Source organism: Papaver somniferum, chromosome 10 (assembly GCF_003573695.1).
Source record: "Papaver somniferum cultivar HN1 chromosome 10, ASM357369v1, whole genome shotgun sequence".
Lineage (NCBI taxonomy): Eukaryota > Viridiplantae > Streptophyta > Magnoliopsida > Ranunculales > Papaveraceae > Papaver > Papaver somniferum.
Genome location: NC_039367.1, coordinates 47,503,078 through 47,518,046, shown reverse-complemented (window position 1 = coordinate 47,518,046; position 14,969 = coordinate 47,503,078). Strand labels below are relative to the sequence as shown.

The 14,969-nt window shown below is 35.6% G+C and overlaps 1 protein-coding gene across 1 annotated transcript; it reads right to left on the bottom strand.

Moving 5' to 3' along the window:
* Window positions 1-6,547: 6,547 nt before the first annotated feature.
* LOC113318163 (protein BLISTER-like) lies at window positions 6,548-14,321 on the bottom strand. Its single transcript, XM_026566291.1, has 13 exons — window positions 13,720-14,321; window positions 12,317-13,010; window positions 11,598-12,193; window positions 11,351-11,470; window positions 10,168-10,233; window positions 9,886-9,996; window positions 9,377-9,453; window positions 9,038-9,105; window positions 8,448-8,555; window positions 8,066-8,256; window positions 7,816-7,884; window positions 7,444-7,599; window positions 6,548-7,000 (listed from the first exon to the last, which is right to left on the bottom strand). Exons 1-13 carry the CDS (start codon window positions 13,771-13,773, stop codon window positions 6,920-6,922), a joined length of 2,391 nt encoding a protein of 796 aa, XP_026422076.1. The 5' UTR covers window positions 13,774-14,321; the 3' UTR covers window positions 6,548-6,919.
* Between the last annotated feature and the right edge of the window lie 648 nt (window positions 14,322-14,969).

Here is a 14,969-nt window from a genome sequence, read left to right as displayed (position 1 = left end):
CAGGTTGTAGCAAGAAGTTAGATTAAGTTATGTTGTGCAATAATAATGAATGGGATGTTGCAGGCAGTGTGTATGTTATCTGAGTTAAGATTTAGCTGAGTTGTCGTAGTTGAGTCATGGAATTACAGGGTTGAGTATAAAAGAGATAGTTTCATTGGAGTTACAGATTGGTAGTGGTGGTTATCTTAATATTGAAATGGTGGTGTTGGTGTTAACTGTGATGTTGAAGTTGCAGGGGACATCAGTGAATGGATGTGATTCCAGTGAAGACATGAATGAAACTGAGATATGCTTTAGAGGAATGTTTTGAAGTTGCAATGGATATCAGTGGTTGTTAGAGACGTACTTTCGGTGGCTGGGGTTATTTGTGTTGGCTCTAAAGTGTGCATAACAGGTGGTGGTAGTTGAGGATGGTTGAATTGGTAGTGCTGATGAGTTGGTATGGAAGTGAACTGTAATGAGTGCAGGTGAGGATTGTGTTAGATATGAGTATGTGATGTGATGAATGTTGTGTGTTTGCGGGAGTTGAGATGTTGTTGGATATAACCTGTGATATCAGTTTGATTGGTAGTTCATTGAGGGACATGAACTGAGTTTGGTAGTGGTGTTGTAATGAAGCCACAGGGTTAGTGATGAACAAGTTGTTTGGGATGTTGTATGGAATTGGTTGAAGTGATAATGATGTTGCTGTTGGAGAGTTAGGTTGAGTGTTGAAGGTGTAACTGAGATGATAGTTGCAGGACTATAGTTAGTGTTAGTTGTGAAAGCCTAAAGCTGCAATTGCAGGTAATTAAGATGTAATTGTGTTTGTAATTTCATTGTGAAATTTTCTTAAGAATTTATGAGTTGAAGTTGTTTTTGAGTTATGAATTGTGCTAGAATCTTAGCCTGAGTTATTTCAGCTTAGCTGACTTGACCTAGTGTTTCTGACTCAGTTTATCCGACTGAGTTAAATGTGTATTTGATTTACTTAAATCAGTCTTCTGACTGAGTTGACTCAGTAACCAGGATTTGACCCGATCTGACTCAGTGACCTGACCAGTAGACCATTGACTCGACTTAGACCTTGATCTTTGACCTGGCGTTGACTGTTAGTTGACTAGTGGACTGGAGCTTAGTTTAATGGGCTTGTTAGGTGGGCTTGTGCTTAAAGATTAGTCATCATAGTTTGATGTTTCAGACCCTTATGGTCCGAATTGACCATTGGCTTATTTTACATGGTTGTAGATATTCATAAGACTTAGTTACGGACTATAGAATCAACCTAATTGGATTAGTAAACTCTTAGTTATGTTAAAGATAGAGAATAAGATACCATAATGGGCTTAGAACCATTAAATAGGATTGTATGATTCTTGTGTGAGTCATCTTGGCTAGATTCTTAGAGTTTTTGTATGATTAACAGTTGGTCTATTAACAACGATCGATTCAAAGGATGAACCAGTGGATCGTGGATCTCGAGGTAGGCTTGGGTTGTCATCAAAAGAGGTGGGAATACATTTTACTCTTTTGAAACCATTGTTGTTCCTTTTATAAAAGTTTATATTTAACAAACTCATGCATTGTCCATTTGTGCATTCCATGCATTGTTAGTTTGCATTATGATTGTTTTGTTGATTCTTTGAATCTTTCCACGATTTGGAAAGGACTTGTATGTTTGTTGTAATCAAAAACTGTTATGGGAAATGAGAATTTCCACATGTGGTATATAGGATGCGCTCCTTCACATTTATACCTATTATAAGTTTATTGGGTGTGGAATTGGCAACAATATTAGTATTCGGTGTGGAAGTGGCATCAATATTATACATTGTTTGACGAAGGAGTTTGTCCATATACATATTTGTGCATTCCAGTGACTTAGTCACTTTGATGTTTGGGAAAACATGTATTGTTTTCCGAATTTTTCTCATGATTTCTTTAAAGTTAAATGTTATTCCTGCTGGGCACCCTTTTAGGGATGATGTGCTCACCCATTCTCACTTTCAGTTTCAGAGACAGATTAGAGTTGCGTAGCGAAATATTCAAGGGTTGATTTCATTAGTTGGTTATTTTTTTTTTTAAAATGTTTATTATATTGCATATTGTATTTGTAAACCAAATGACTATTGTATATTTATCATTTGAGATGAGTTCCTGTATATATATATTTCTGAGCGGGGCTAGTTTTGGGTTAAGTTTTGTAGCAGATTTCTTAATTGAATGTTTAAGTAAATGATTTAGATTTTAGTGCCTCTTATTTAGTTAATCTCTTGGATTAGTAAGCTGCTAGCTTAGGGGGCGCTACAGCTACCCAGCCTCCCAACGATTCTAGTTTTTTTCTCCAACATTTTTTCCCACATACAACTGGGGTTGCAAAAACTCCTGAAAAATATTCATCATTGATGATAGCGTATCGAGTTGCCGCAACACACCTGTGGCTTTAGTCTTTTTTTCTGATAAATCTGTGACTTTAGTTGGTCTTACAAAATTCAAAATGTAGGAGTTTATTTTTCAGCCTAATATTGTGGATTCAAAAAGTATCATTCAATTGTACCAGCATCCTCGCCAATATCATTGGTTAGTTTTGGAAACAGGATGAGGTTGTAATCAATCGTTAATAATGAACATCAAGGATGTTATATCCATCATAGATGCATAGATAAGCAACTGATGTGCTAGAAGAGATTGGCCATAAAAGTTGTTAAACGTGGAAACAAAGATAACAACACTACCATTGTTGTTTATTTTTGTCTTATCTCTACAGTTTTGGTAGAATTTACTAACGCCATTCTTTGTCATCTCATATAACATTGAAATGAAAATTATTTATTTATTTTCAAAAACGAAAGTCTAAATTACATTCAACATTTTTCTCTAAATTATTTACATACACTTCGAAAATAAAATATTTTGAACTCTTAGTGGAAAAAATGAAAAATAGATTGATAGGATGGAAAAATGAGATTTTAAACCCTGAAGGAAGGGCAGTTATGATTATAAATTTTATTCATCTGTTTGTGTTTACCAAATGAATTGTTTTAGAATTCCTGTTAAGATTTGTGATGACATAACTAAACTGCAAAGAAACTTTTGGTGGGGGAGAGATGAGAATGGATTGCATGAGAAAGGTAAAAAAAGGAATTTATCTAATGGCTTGGGATAACATGTGTAAATCTCTGGAGGAAGGAGACTTAGGTTTTCAAAACATGAAAAACTTTAATATATCTATGTTGCCTAAGACAGGTTGGAGAGTGTACAAAAATCCTCGTTCTCTAATGGCTAAAAGTCTTAAAGCTAAGTATTATCCTTTGTATGATATTCTTCATATAAACATTGTTCCAAACCAAAGTGATAGTCGGATATGGAAAGGTATACTCCTAGGAATAACTTATTTAAAGAAATATTGTTTTTGGGAGTTTGGAAATTGAGAAAACATAGATATATGGGACGATTACTGGATTCCAGATGTTAAACCAACCGAAAACATTACTAGGACAGGGAATGTAGGTATCACTAAAGTCTTCATTCGATTACAGCTAATAAAACATGGGATTTAACAAAACTGGCAGGTTGTTTCGACCGAACTACTGTAGACAAGATAAGGAAGATACAAATTCCTAAAAATGGTTTAGAAGATGTACCTCACCGGACTTTAAGCAACACATGTAATTTTACTGTAAATTATTTATATAAAAATATAAATTGTATGGGAGGAACTAACATGATGTGGAGCAAAATATGGGAAATGAAGATAATTCCCTCAATCAAAAACTTTATCTGGAAGGCAGTACACTATATACTTCCAGTTAGTGTGAGAATTGCTTCTATAATACCAGAAATAGATGTCTGCTGTAAACTTTGTAATATAGATGAGGAATCTCTCACTCATTTATTTATGAAATGTAATTTCACAAAACAGGTATGGATGCATCATAACTTTGATATTGATAATGTAATGCAAAGTGCTGGCACTTTTCATGATTGGTTAAATGGTTGGTTTACTCTGAGAGATAGAGAAAATAATGGAATGAAAGGTTTTCTGTAGCGTTGTAACATGGCATGTTTGGAAGGCAAGATGTGATAGGTTGTTCAAAAAGGAAATTCAAAATAGTGTTGTAACAGCAGGGAGGATAGTAAAATTCATAAATAGTTTTATGTGGGTTAACAGAAAAGACTACAATATCATTCAAGCTTTATTTTACAACCCACTTAATGATGACTCTTTGATTATTGCTAGCACACAACCTCAGGATACTTTGGGATACATGGAAATAACGATAAATGTAGCTTTATCCATGCATGATCCTATAACTAGTTCGGGGGTGGTTGGACTAATAATGATTGATTTTGCAAGTAGAACCATTGAAGCTAGAGGTAGCTGGAGAATCTGTACTACCAGAGACCAATTAGAAGTGGCAGGGGCTGAGGCGGATTTTCAATGGGCAGTTGAAATGAGTGGCTACCATATCATTTTCCAAAGTGATTCGCAACCCACTTTAAAGCTGCCAATAGGAATGTATGCTAAAGCTGGAGAAAGAAGATTCAAACAAAGCTCAAACTTTGGAAACAATTCACACTTTGATATAAATTTTCAAGTTAAGGCTCTTGTCTTAACAAGTAGATACAATATCATTTGGGAAGCAAATCTATCAGTTTTTTGTAATAGATTCACCATCCAAAATAATTGGAAAAGGTGAAAGTCTTTTAGCCATAATGAACTATCTAGATATTCAAAATTGGAATGTACAAGTTATGAACACAAACGACTTCATCAAAAGACGTTTGTTATCTCTGTAAGTTTGAGGTTTTATCCTCTTTCATGAAAAAAAAATCTCATTTTACATGCTACTCTTTAAAAATGATCGTCCCGTTTTGTGTAGTATCCATGCCGCCGAGTTGTTTGCAGCGTGAAAGGCCCAAAGCAAGCAACAACACAATGGTCCGGGTCATACTCTAATATAATTACAAGAAAATATCACTACAATCTCTAATCACATCATGCTACTTGTATTCAAGGATTATCACTTTTACGTATGGAAAATCCTAAATTAGCTAGAGATATGGATCTTGGATGTGAGTTCAATCAATTTTAGACTTAACTAAACAAACATTCGTATCATATTGCAATACGTCACTCACGCAATAGTTATAAACTTTAGAAAGTGAACGATGATTATGGGAGGAAACTAATTCATAAATCAAACACGAGTTTTCAAAATCCGATTACAGCTTTAACCAATAAACAAAATTAACTAAACATATTTATGGAAATCATAACAAAAGTTGGAGAAGGAAGCTATCATGCAACCCTAGAAACGTAATAGAAGTTTCAAATAGAGAGGTGGCTAGCTATAGAGGGAACTCTTATCTTTTATATGCTTGTCCCAGAAGAATACCCTTTCCAAAAGAAGGTTAAGTCGTGAAATCTTCATTTTAGCCGAAAGTGTACCATGGCCCATGAGTCAAAATATCTCTTCTGGAGATTCTGGGTCAAAAGTGTCGCCGGAAAGTAGCAGTATAGTCCTCGTCGGTCGCCTGAGGTTTTGTCGCCGGCTCCCGAGTCAAGTAATGATCAGCTGTCAAAGTTAACGGCAGACCGACGGTCAAGTGGGAGAGTCAGCTGCCGAGTCAGCTGATCTAACTCGGCTGACTGATCTGAGTCATTCTAAACACTGAGTTAACTCGCCTGAGACAGAGTTCTGTTTATTTCTCCATCGATTCCAAGCCTGCTTCAGGCTTACTTCCCTGCACAATTAAGTTCATGCAAATAGAAAATATTGAGTGAACTTAGCTATCATCTAACATAAAAAAAAAACAATGCATAAAAACAAAAGGTTAAGCGGAGGTCATAGGCCCCAGTAATACCTAGTTGATTATATATATGTATTGCTTATTTAGTAAGACTTGTGCTTTTCTATCGTATTTATGGTATTTATAATGAATACCTCACTTGTTCTCATATATTAAGCTCTTAACTCTCGTCACAAGAGGAGTAAAATATTTTGAGAATCAACATCTTGATCTCTCCATGGTTAAATTTTGTGAATATATTGCTCAGGACTCCGTAAGATGTTCTCTAGGAATCGGCTTTCATCCTTGATTGCATAACTGCCAGGGAATAAGTTCGAGAACTTTAATCAGTACGTCAGTACATGGCTAGGAAAGATATAATTCTTATGTTGAGTCATATTGCATAAAGTGTCATGTATCTTAGTGCCTCTAACATTAAGATCGTTATTTTCAACTGTTTTGTTAGTAACTGGTGACAAGAAAAAAAATATATTGGGATACAAATCTACTCGGTTCGTAACTTGTGAGTAAATTTGTTAATGTCCAAGAAAAACCTTCAGTTGTGATTAGAAAAAGATCGCTCGGAAATGACAACAGTATTAAATAGTGAAACGAAATTTGGCAACACAAAACAACAAATCTGATGTAAAACCATAAAACAGCTTTCCACTGATAGTAAGTTTTTGACGCGTATTACTGATTTTTTTTATATCACATCAACCAACAATTTTAGAGCTTTTTTGTAGATCTTGAATTTGCAAGAAACATTACATTATAGAAAAAGGAAGGAAAAGTAGGACTACCATTCAATGGGGATTTTCCTGATTTATATCCTTACATCCAACGTTTCCACTAAAATTTTGTTACACAAACAACAATAACAACATTTCTGCTACATCGGAACACACGTCTTTTCTCTCTACTGTTAGCCAAACAAATTCGTAATCAAAAAGGAAAATGACTATTCTGCCTTCTAAAATATGGAACAGAAAAAAGTAAAAAAAGAAAAAACTCACTTTCTTCTATTGAAAAAGAATGGGCAAAAATTAATGCCTCGCAATATACAGATGGTGAACTCCTACACTGCACCATCGAAGTGAACAAAATAAGAAGGAATCTTTCTGATAAAGACATCCCCTAACTCTGATCATAGAAGTTTGCTGGTTCGCCGCTTAGTTGGACCTCCTGGTAAGAGCTTCATTATCCAACCTAAAACTCTTTCTACCACCTAGTTTCGAAACGAAATAAAGGAAGATAAGCGACAACTACGTAACACAGTGTGACAAATGATTCAATAAAAGCAGCCAAGTCTAAGCATCTGCTGGGGATTTAGATTCCATGCAACCGACTTAAATCTATTGAGCCAACAGATCAATTTTCCAATTCGAAGCTATACAAGGAACAGCAGCACAGACATCCCCAAATTTTGTTGACATATGGTTATTGAAATCTACAGATCTGAAATAACTAACGCTGTCACTGTTAGTAACAAAAACATGCTATGTGGTTGGTGAGGATGTATACTGTGTTGGTAGGGAGCTAGATGTAACATGTAAACACATCTACGGGGTATGTGACAGGGGTGGTGGTTGGTGAGGATGTATACTGTGTTGTTGGGGACTTCCTCCAAAGGGGCTTCAAATGATCATTAAAAATAAAAAATAATAATACCTCATCTCCTTCGTCCGCGTATGTTGTGCTATCATTCATTGTCAGTAGATCTGGTTGTCTTGCCTGAAGATTTTCACTGGCCATACTTTGCGCAGTCAAGAGCTCCAACCGCTGGGTCTGAGCCTCCAGTTTGCGGGATAATTCCCTATTCAGTTCCTTTAACAATAAATGACAAAACAGACAAAGAGTGACAGATATTGGTGAATTTGTAACCAAAAATATGTATGAGAAATTAAAAATGATAGATCCAAGTTTTACAGAGCAATCTCTGACGTGCCATTGATAGTTTCCATCCACAGGCATTAATTCTTGACTAATAGAATTGCTACTGCGTACTCTACAAAAGTCCACTAATTAGAACTTAGTTGTTACCTTCAGAGTTGAACTATTAGATGATTCTGAAACCAAGGCCCTGGTCAACTCTTCTTTCTCCAATACTAACTGCAATCATTTGAAGTTTTCTAATCAGTGCATGTAAACAAATTTCATGTAGTTGATAAGGTATATGGCCATCATTTTAGCTAACTTTTTGTATAATATCTTCCAGTGAAATGCAAATTTGATCTCCAGAAGGATAAAGCAAAATCAAAGACCTAAATAATATAACAAAAAATTACGGTACCTCCGAAATCAAGGAATTGATGTTTCCAATCATGTATAATTGATCGGGTGGAATAGCTGCAGATGAGACTGAAGGATGGAATTGGCTATTCTCAGGCAGTTGGATGGCAGAGCTACTACCGGGGAGAGGAAAAGCAGCTTCTTGCATTTCAGGATCAAACGTGCTTGACATAATTTCCCCACCACTTACTTCTGTATAAACGACAATGGAAACATAAGCACCTAAAGAAAAAGTGTGAAATTCCTGCCACAGTTGTCATACAACAGTGATAGACTGCCATAAGAGAAATGGCATTAATCTGAAAGCTTGTCAACAGCTAATGCTCTCTGGTTATAGATGGATTTACATGAACTCAGGACACAGCACAAAATCATTGACCTACCTAAGTCTTGTGTAGAAGTTAACATATCTTTGACAGAGGGAGTTTGGACGTCAAATGATTTTTCACCTCCAGATGCATTCCGTAGCTTCGATTGCAATACCTTTTTCTCTGCATTTAGATAGCACGCACAGACATTATTATTGATGAACTAATAAAGCAGACTGAGATACACAATTAAAATACTAAAAATAGACATGGTAACTAAAAATCCCAATTACATTATAGTCCCAACTTATAAGAGTTAACAACCTTAGAAAATACAAACATTGATGAACACATCAAAAGTTCCTGTTAACAATTTATATGCCTTGGCCGATGTCACTGTAGTACAGTGGTAAAGTCATAGGGGATGATACCAGTGACCTGAGTTCATAACTATATTCTTTACCGATCAAAAAAAAAACTATTTATATGCCTTAACACATGATGATAGGCATGAATCTAAGTGCCTGCTGTGTTGGATTGAGACACAGTTAGATGACCAAACATGGTGTTCTACCATATAAGGAATGAGCACATAGCACGTAAAGAATCAGAGGAAAGGTGATAAATACAATTCAGCAAAATGAGCATATAGTACGTAAGTGTACCTTCTTGCATAGCATTAATAGTGAGTTGCAAGTCTTGACGCTCTTTCTCCAGTATAGACACTTTCCTCCTGTATCAATTGAATTGCAGGTCCAGTCACATAGTTTAATATGATAGCTAATTATATAGAGAAAGAATACATGGAACCCAAAACTTTCTGGTAATTTTGATGTGAAGATTATCCTTACATGCATCCGTAATTTACAACTTCAAAAATCACAAACGAGGTAAAATTGTCCTCGAGACTATGAGAAAGAAAATAAAAGGAGCCAAATTGCTAATCCGTGCAAAGAACATCACTAACATACTAAATTGCTCATCAATGTAGATTGTTAACCTACTTGTATGAAGTAATTTCATCATTTGAATTCTCCAATTGCCTCTCCAACTTTAGCTCACTTGATCTCAGTCTGAGTGCCTACAATAAATATGTTCCTTTAGTTCCTAAAGAAAATTCTGGACGCTAACGGAATACATTTATGCGTATTGAAGAGAGGGTAAGGATGCAATAATAGTTACTGTACATAAAAAATGAAGAAATATAAGCTACAAAAGTGTACATGAATAATCATTTGCAAAACAATAAACATTAACAGTAACCAACAATCTCCCAACCCATTCTCTGAAAACGCACAGAAATCATAATTCAAAATAATTTTACTTTTTGAAACATCTCAATTTAACATGATCAATAGAAGCTTTCTACTAAAATTAATGAATAATTTCCTTGGGGAATTAACTCTAACAAAGAACTAAATAAAGTGCATGAATAACTCTTTGTACTTGTATGATGTATTAAGGTCTAGATTAGACATGACAACAGCAAACAGCATAACCAAAAAGCTAATACCTTTTCTTCCAACTCAATGACTTCTGAAGTCAATATTTGTGCTCGTTCATCAGCTGCAGTACATTCCAGTTGTGCATTAACATACTCCATTTTGATGGACTCAATTTCAAGCTGTTAATCCAGAATAGGTCAACATGAATTAATTTAATTTGGATTGTATTGTATAAATCGAACAAAAAAAATACATGTACAAACATGTTGTCAAGTGCCAGTCAACACTAACACATGTCTGTATCCAGAATAACAAGTTAACAACTACGCAAGTGCAGATTAGCTACTAACCAGCTGAGCTCTGATTTCCTCCTGTAATCTTTCCATGTCTAATCTTAGTTGGTTAACTAATGCTCCCTGATAAATAACCAATTACAAAATGAATAAACCAAGGAACAGATGCCAAAAACTAAAACCCATAATAAACTACTGCTGAAGATCATAAAGAATCTAAATCGGGCCGCTTAACCATGTTGTTTCTTCAGATGCATTATTAATTCAGCCAAGAAAGAACCATGTAAAGCTAGAGCTATAGTACAGCTTAATTTAATCAACAACATAGTTTCCATAAAAGCAAATCTGCTAACAGACAATGATGTAGGACATCTAGACCAGTCACCGCCGTTTGACATGAGAGTCAAACCTCTTTCTATTTCTAGTGTTGTTTCTTAATTTTCCCTATTCTAGAACTTATTGGTTTCCTAGTTTAGCTTGATTTCCCTTTTCTAGTTATAATACTTTTTGGAAATAGTGAAGCCTATATAAGAAGGCTTACACATTCAACATTATTCTCTTATTTGATTTATCAAAGATATTTTATTTAGTTATTATTGTTCTCTAGTTTTCTTATAGCTTTTGTGAATCTATTGATTTTACACTAGTTTTCATTATCTTTTGGATCTTTGATCCAAGTTATACGCTTCCGCTACTTTAAGTGGTACCAGAGCCTCGATTGAGAGCCTCCACTAACATGGGTGATAAGAAGATTGAAGAATTGAGGACTAGTTTGAAGAAGGACCTAGAAACTGATATGCAGGCAATGACAATCAGTATTGAAACGAAGTTAACCACAGTGATAGATAAACGTTTCGAAGATTTCACAGAAAAAATCGAAATTTTGTTGTCTACTAAGTTCATGGGAGAAGAAGGAAAGAAGATACTTGGACAAAAACCTAAAACCGTCCACCACCAAACTTCCACCCCTCCTGAAACCACCATGCAAACCACTCCAATCACTTCCCAACCTTCTTACAGCCATGATACTTCCCATATCATTATACAATAATTCAACATTATTTCTCCTATTTGATTTATCAAAGATATTTTATTTAGTTATTATTGTTCTCTAGTTTACTTATAGCTTTTGTGAATCTATTGATTTTACACCAGTTTTCATTATCTTTTGGATCTTTGATCCAAGTTATACGCTTCCGCTACGTTAGACAAGTGAAGAACTCAAGTAACTATAACAAACCTGCTGGTTATAGCTATCTGTGAGAGACGAATTTTCCGCAGCCAATGATTCTGATAAAGATCTTGAAGCATCAAGAGATCGCTGCAGTGAGAACTTTTCTTGAGTCAGGTCTTCAATATGCTGCAAAAAAGGCTAGGTCAGATTTCTCGAGTAAGATTTAGTAAATTTCACCACACAAACGAACATAGTCCATTTCGAATGGAAGACGCATAAGAGTAATATTGACAGATAAGTGCAAGATTTGAACCTGTTCTAGAGCAGCAAAGTTCTCATCATGCTTTGGTAAAAAAGATTCTTGCTTTCTCTCCGCATTATTTTCCTTTGTACTCTGCCTCAGTGTTTCCGCGTCATTACCAATAGAAACTGAAAGATTAAGAAGAGGCTCCGAAGAACCAAATAGATCTGATTTCAGACTGTCAAAATTTCCAACAGTACTGGAAAAAGGCCACCGAGAAGCAGATGAAAATTGAGTCTGATTTTTAGCTTTAGAAGCTATGAGAAATGGTTCAGATTTTTCTTGGTCAGTACAAGATATGTGTGACTCTGAAGGGACTGTATTTACATTAAGCGAGCCCAGAAAAGATGGACGAGATTGCCGATTTCCAGCAATGGAAGCTGTGTGAGGAACATGATTAGAGGAACTTCTTGAATCTAATTTATAATCGATGGAGGGTAATTCTGATGACAGCCAAGGTGCATTATCTGTGCCCTGCTGATGATTAATAGAATTATTAAACTTCCTTCTTTCCTCAAGAAAACTAGCACCATTAAAATCTGAACCACCATGTTTGTTCTTGAAATCAAGAACCGACTCTGTTAAGTTGGCAGATGGATGTATACGATCTAGCATACAGTCCACAACCAGAAAGAAAGAGTCAGTTCTATACAAAAGAAAAAATAACAAGGCCTAACACTCATGAAGCTTTTCCCAGTACAGAATTGATGAATATGGAAAGACAATATTACCTTCATATTGACTGCCACTCGTTGACAAAGTACCAAATCCAACATCATCAGCCAACTTATCAAATTGAAAATCTGCATTAAAAACATGAGATGTTTCTGGAGCTTTGGCTGAAAATTCCTTTGAATCTTGTCTTAAATGACCATCATATCTGGAGTAATAATCAGATTGGGAGTTTGTATCAGTCCCCCCTGTTCGATAGAATGGTTTAGGAGTAGCAGGCTGGTCTACTGTGGCCTCATATGTTGGTTCTCGAGTTCCTGCACTGTCAATGTTATGGTTCATATCTTCCCGTAGACCAGCATAATTAACAGATTGTGACTCAGGAAGCCTTGACCGATCATACCATCTCGAGTCCTGATCAGCTGCAGGTTTCTGAAATGGACCGGCATATAATAATACATCATGTGTTTTGTTAGAGATGGGGGGGCTATCATGAGTTACACTAGAGGAACCCAGTTCAGTAGTCTGGGATGAATCATATGCTTTAGTGTCATCGCGAACGACTGCCGAAGGAGGAGGTTCTTCGTATGAAACACCATTTCTTTCCGATGGACCAGCTCCATCTGAATCAGGAATTTGTAGAGCTTTTTTGTCTTCTGATTGACTAACATCAGCAGCAGGCTGCGTCTGGCCAATTGGTGCAACCTTTTTGCCGATTCGCCTTTCTGCTTTTTTCTTACGAAACTCTTCGAGCTGAAAAAATAGACATATTTATTGTAAATAGCTCCTAATATTGCAATAATCATAAGTCAACACAGTAACCGCATAAAATGCTATATGATATATCTGAAGCGCCAATATAGTACAAGTATTCACTCAATCAACCTGAGTAATCAATCTTATACAAATTTCCAGTTCGGAGAGGTGGCGGATGAATTAAACTCATTTGATTCGCCGTAGAATGGTCCTATTTTGTCACAGTAATTCATAATAATTTCAAGAAACTATTGAAACTGATTCAAATATTATTCCTAGCTCTGTCATGCACCAAGTGCAATATCTCTGTCCTTTCCTTCCCTGCCTCAAGAAATATTTTTTCTGCACATTTAAGGTTTTCAGCAGACCTGAGATTTTTAAACTTCTAATACTTTCATCTACAAACTTCTTGTAGACCATTCTATTTAGTTTGTGGAATTCCATATTCACTCTAGCATATATATGATCGTCATGGCAATGGTATAAAATTTATTTTAGTGAAACAGTTTCGTTCTAGTTGAAAACTAGAGGTTACCTAAAAAGTTGAATCAGTAAACAACTACAGCACTAGCCTAAACCTAAGAATAGAACAAAATTTAGCTCAATTGCAAATTCGGATCCAACCTTCTGACAAATTATAGATTATTAAAAACAATAGAAGAATATATATGTGCATTTCATAATTCCAAATGAACTAAATCAATACCTTGCGCTTTCCAGCTTCAAGATCTTGTTTACGCGAAACCTGTGCCGACGCCATTAGAAAAACAAAATCTCAAATTCTGACAAACTTGTCTTCAACAAATTCTGCCACAAACAACAAAGTAGAAACCCTAAAAGAAAAATTCTCAATCTTCACCATTCCAACAATCACCTATCATCATCATATCAACTTCCAAATAAACAAAAAACGTGTCCACACATAAAAATCTGCAAATTTGATCACCCAAACTCAAATTCTATATATATCCTGAATTTATCAAATCTAGGATATTATTGAATCACACTATACGAATTCCGTATTAGATTAATTGAATCCCAGAAATTCAAGATTGATATTTTCTAGGGTTCTGAAACGCGCCTGCCTGATAAATCCGATCTGACACTGAGAATAGAGAGATTTGAGAAGTTTTATTACCATGCAAGTAGAAGATCTCTCTTTCTCTGTTTCTTCTTGTATCTGAGAAATTTTATACCATAAACATTAATGGCAGAATCAAAGCCCCAATTTTGAGACTAGATCTAATTGTTATTTTACAAATGGAATTTTTACAACGTAAACTTTTTTTTTTTTTTTGTACTTTTTCGGGTGCGTTTTAGGTAATTCAGTGTCACAGTCGGATTCTCTTTGTAGAAAATCCAGATCCAGAAGTAGCCCGAAATCTACAGTTGACATGCTCAATAAACCCAGGATCCGTGCCTTTCATGTATATATTTTGTTTTTCTATTACTAAAATCCCCGTCAAACCCGGCAAAGAGTTTAAACTAAAACTAGATTTTTTTGCCCGTGTTACATATCAGGCTGACCCCAAAACCATCCACCATCATTAGGTCTATGTCTGCCCCGCATTGGAATTTTTTTCTTTTAATTATATTTTTGATTTGGTAAAGCTCGGCTTCGCCTCGCGTCGCCCCATCCCGTCCCGTCCCGATTTGATTTGGTGTGGCTCGGCTTCGCCTCGCTGATAGGTGTTGTAAAATACCTAATTTTATATCTAGTATTTATGCTTTCTTTGCTATTATCCTTGTGAATTGCATCTCTTATGTTTGCTTTTGAGTTTATTAGGAACAATGGAGTCATTTGGAGCAAAAAGAAGTGGAACTAGCGCAAATCCAGGATTTCTTCTCATTATCTTGAAGAGAACGAAAAAAACGAAGCTAAAGGTGAAAGAATGCGGTCATGTCGATGTTCTATGAGGAAGTTATGAGCAAAATCAAAGATTAAGCTTGTCAGTT

Bases quoted from the DNA above. Each gene is read 5' to 3' on its own strand.
- LOC113318163 (XM_026566291.1), bottom strand. From the start codon at position 13,773: ATGGCGTCGGCACAGGTTTCGCGTAAACAAGATCTTGAAGCTGGAAAG. The intron at 11,471-11,597 runs GTTCAAATCTTG...CCTTTTTTGCAG, and splicing joins ACTTTGCTGCTCTAGAACAG to CATATTGAAGACCTGACTCA. The intron at 7,600-7,815 runs GTAACAACTAAG...TTATTGTTAAAG, and splicing joins CTAATAGTTCAACTCTGAAG to GAACTGAATAGGGAATTATC.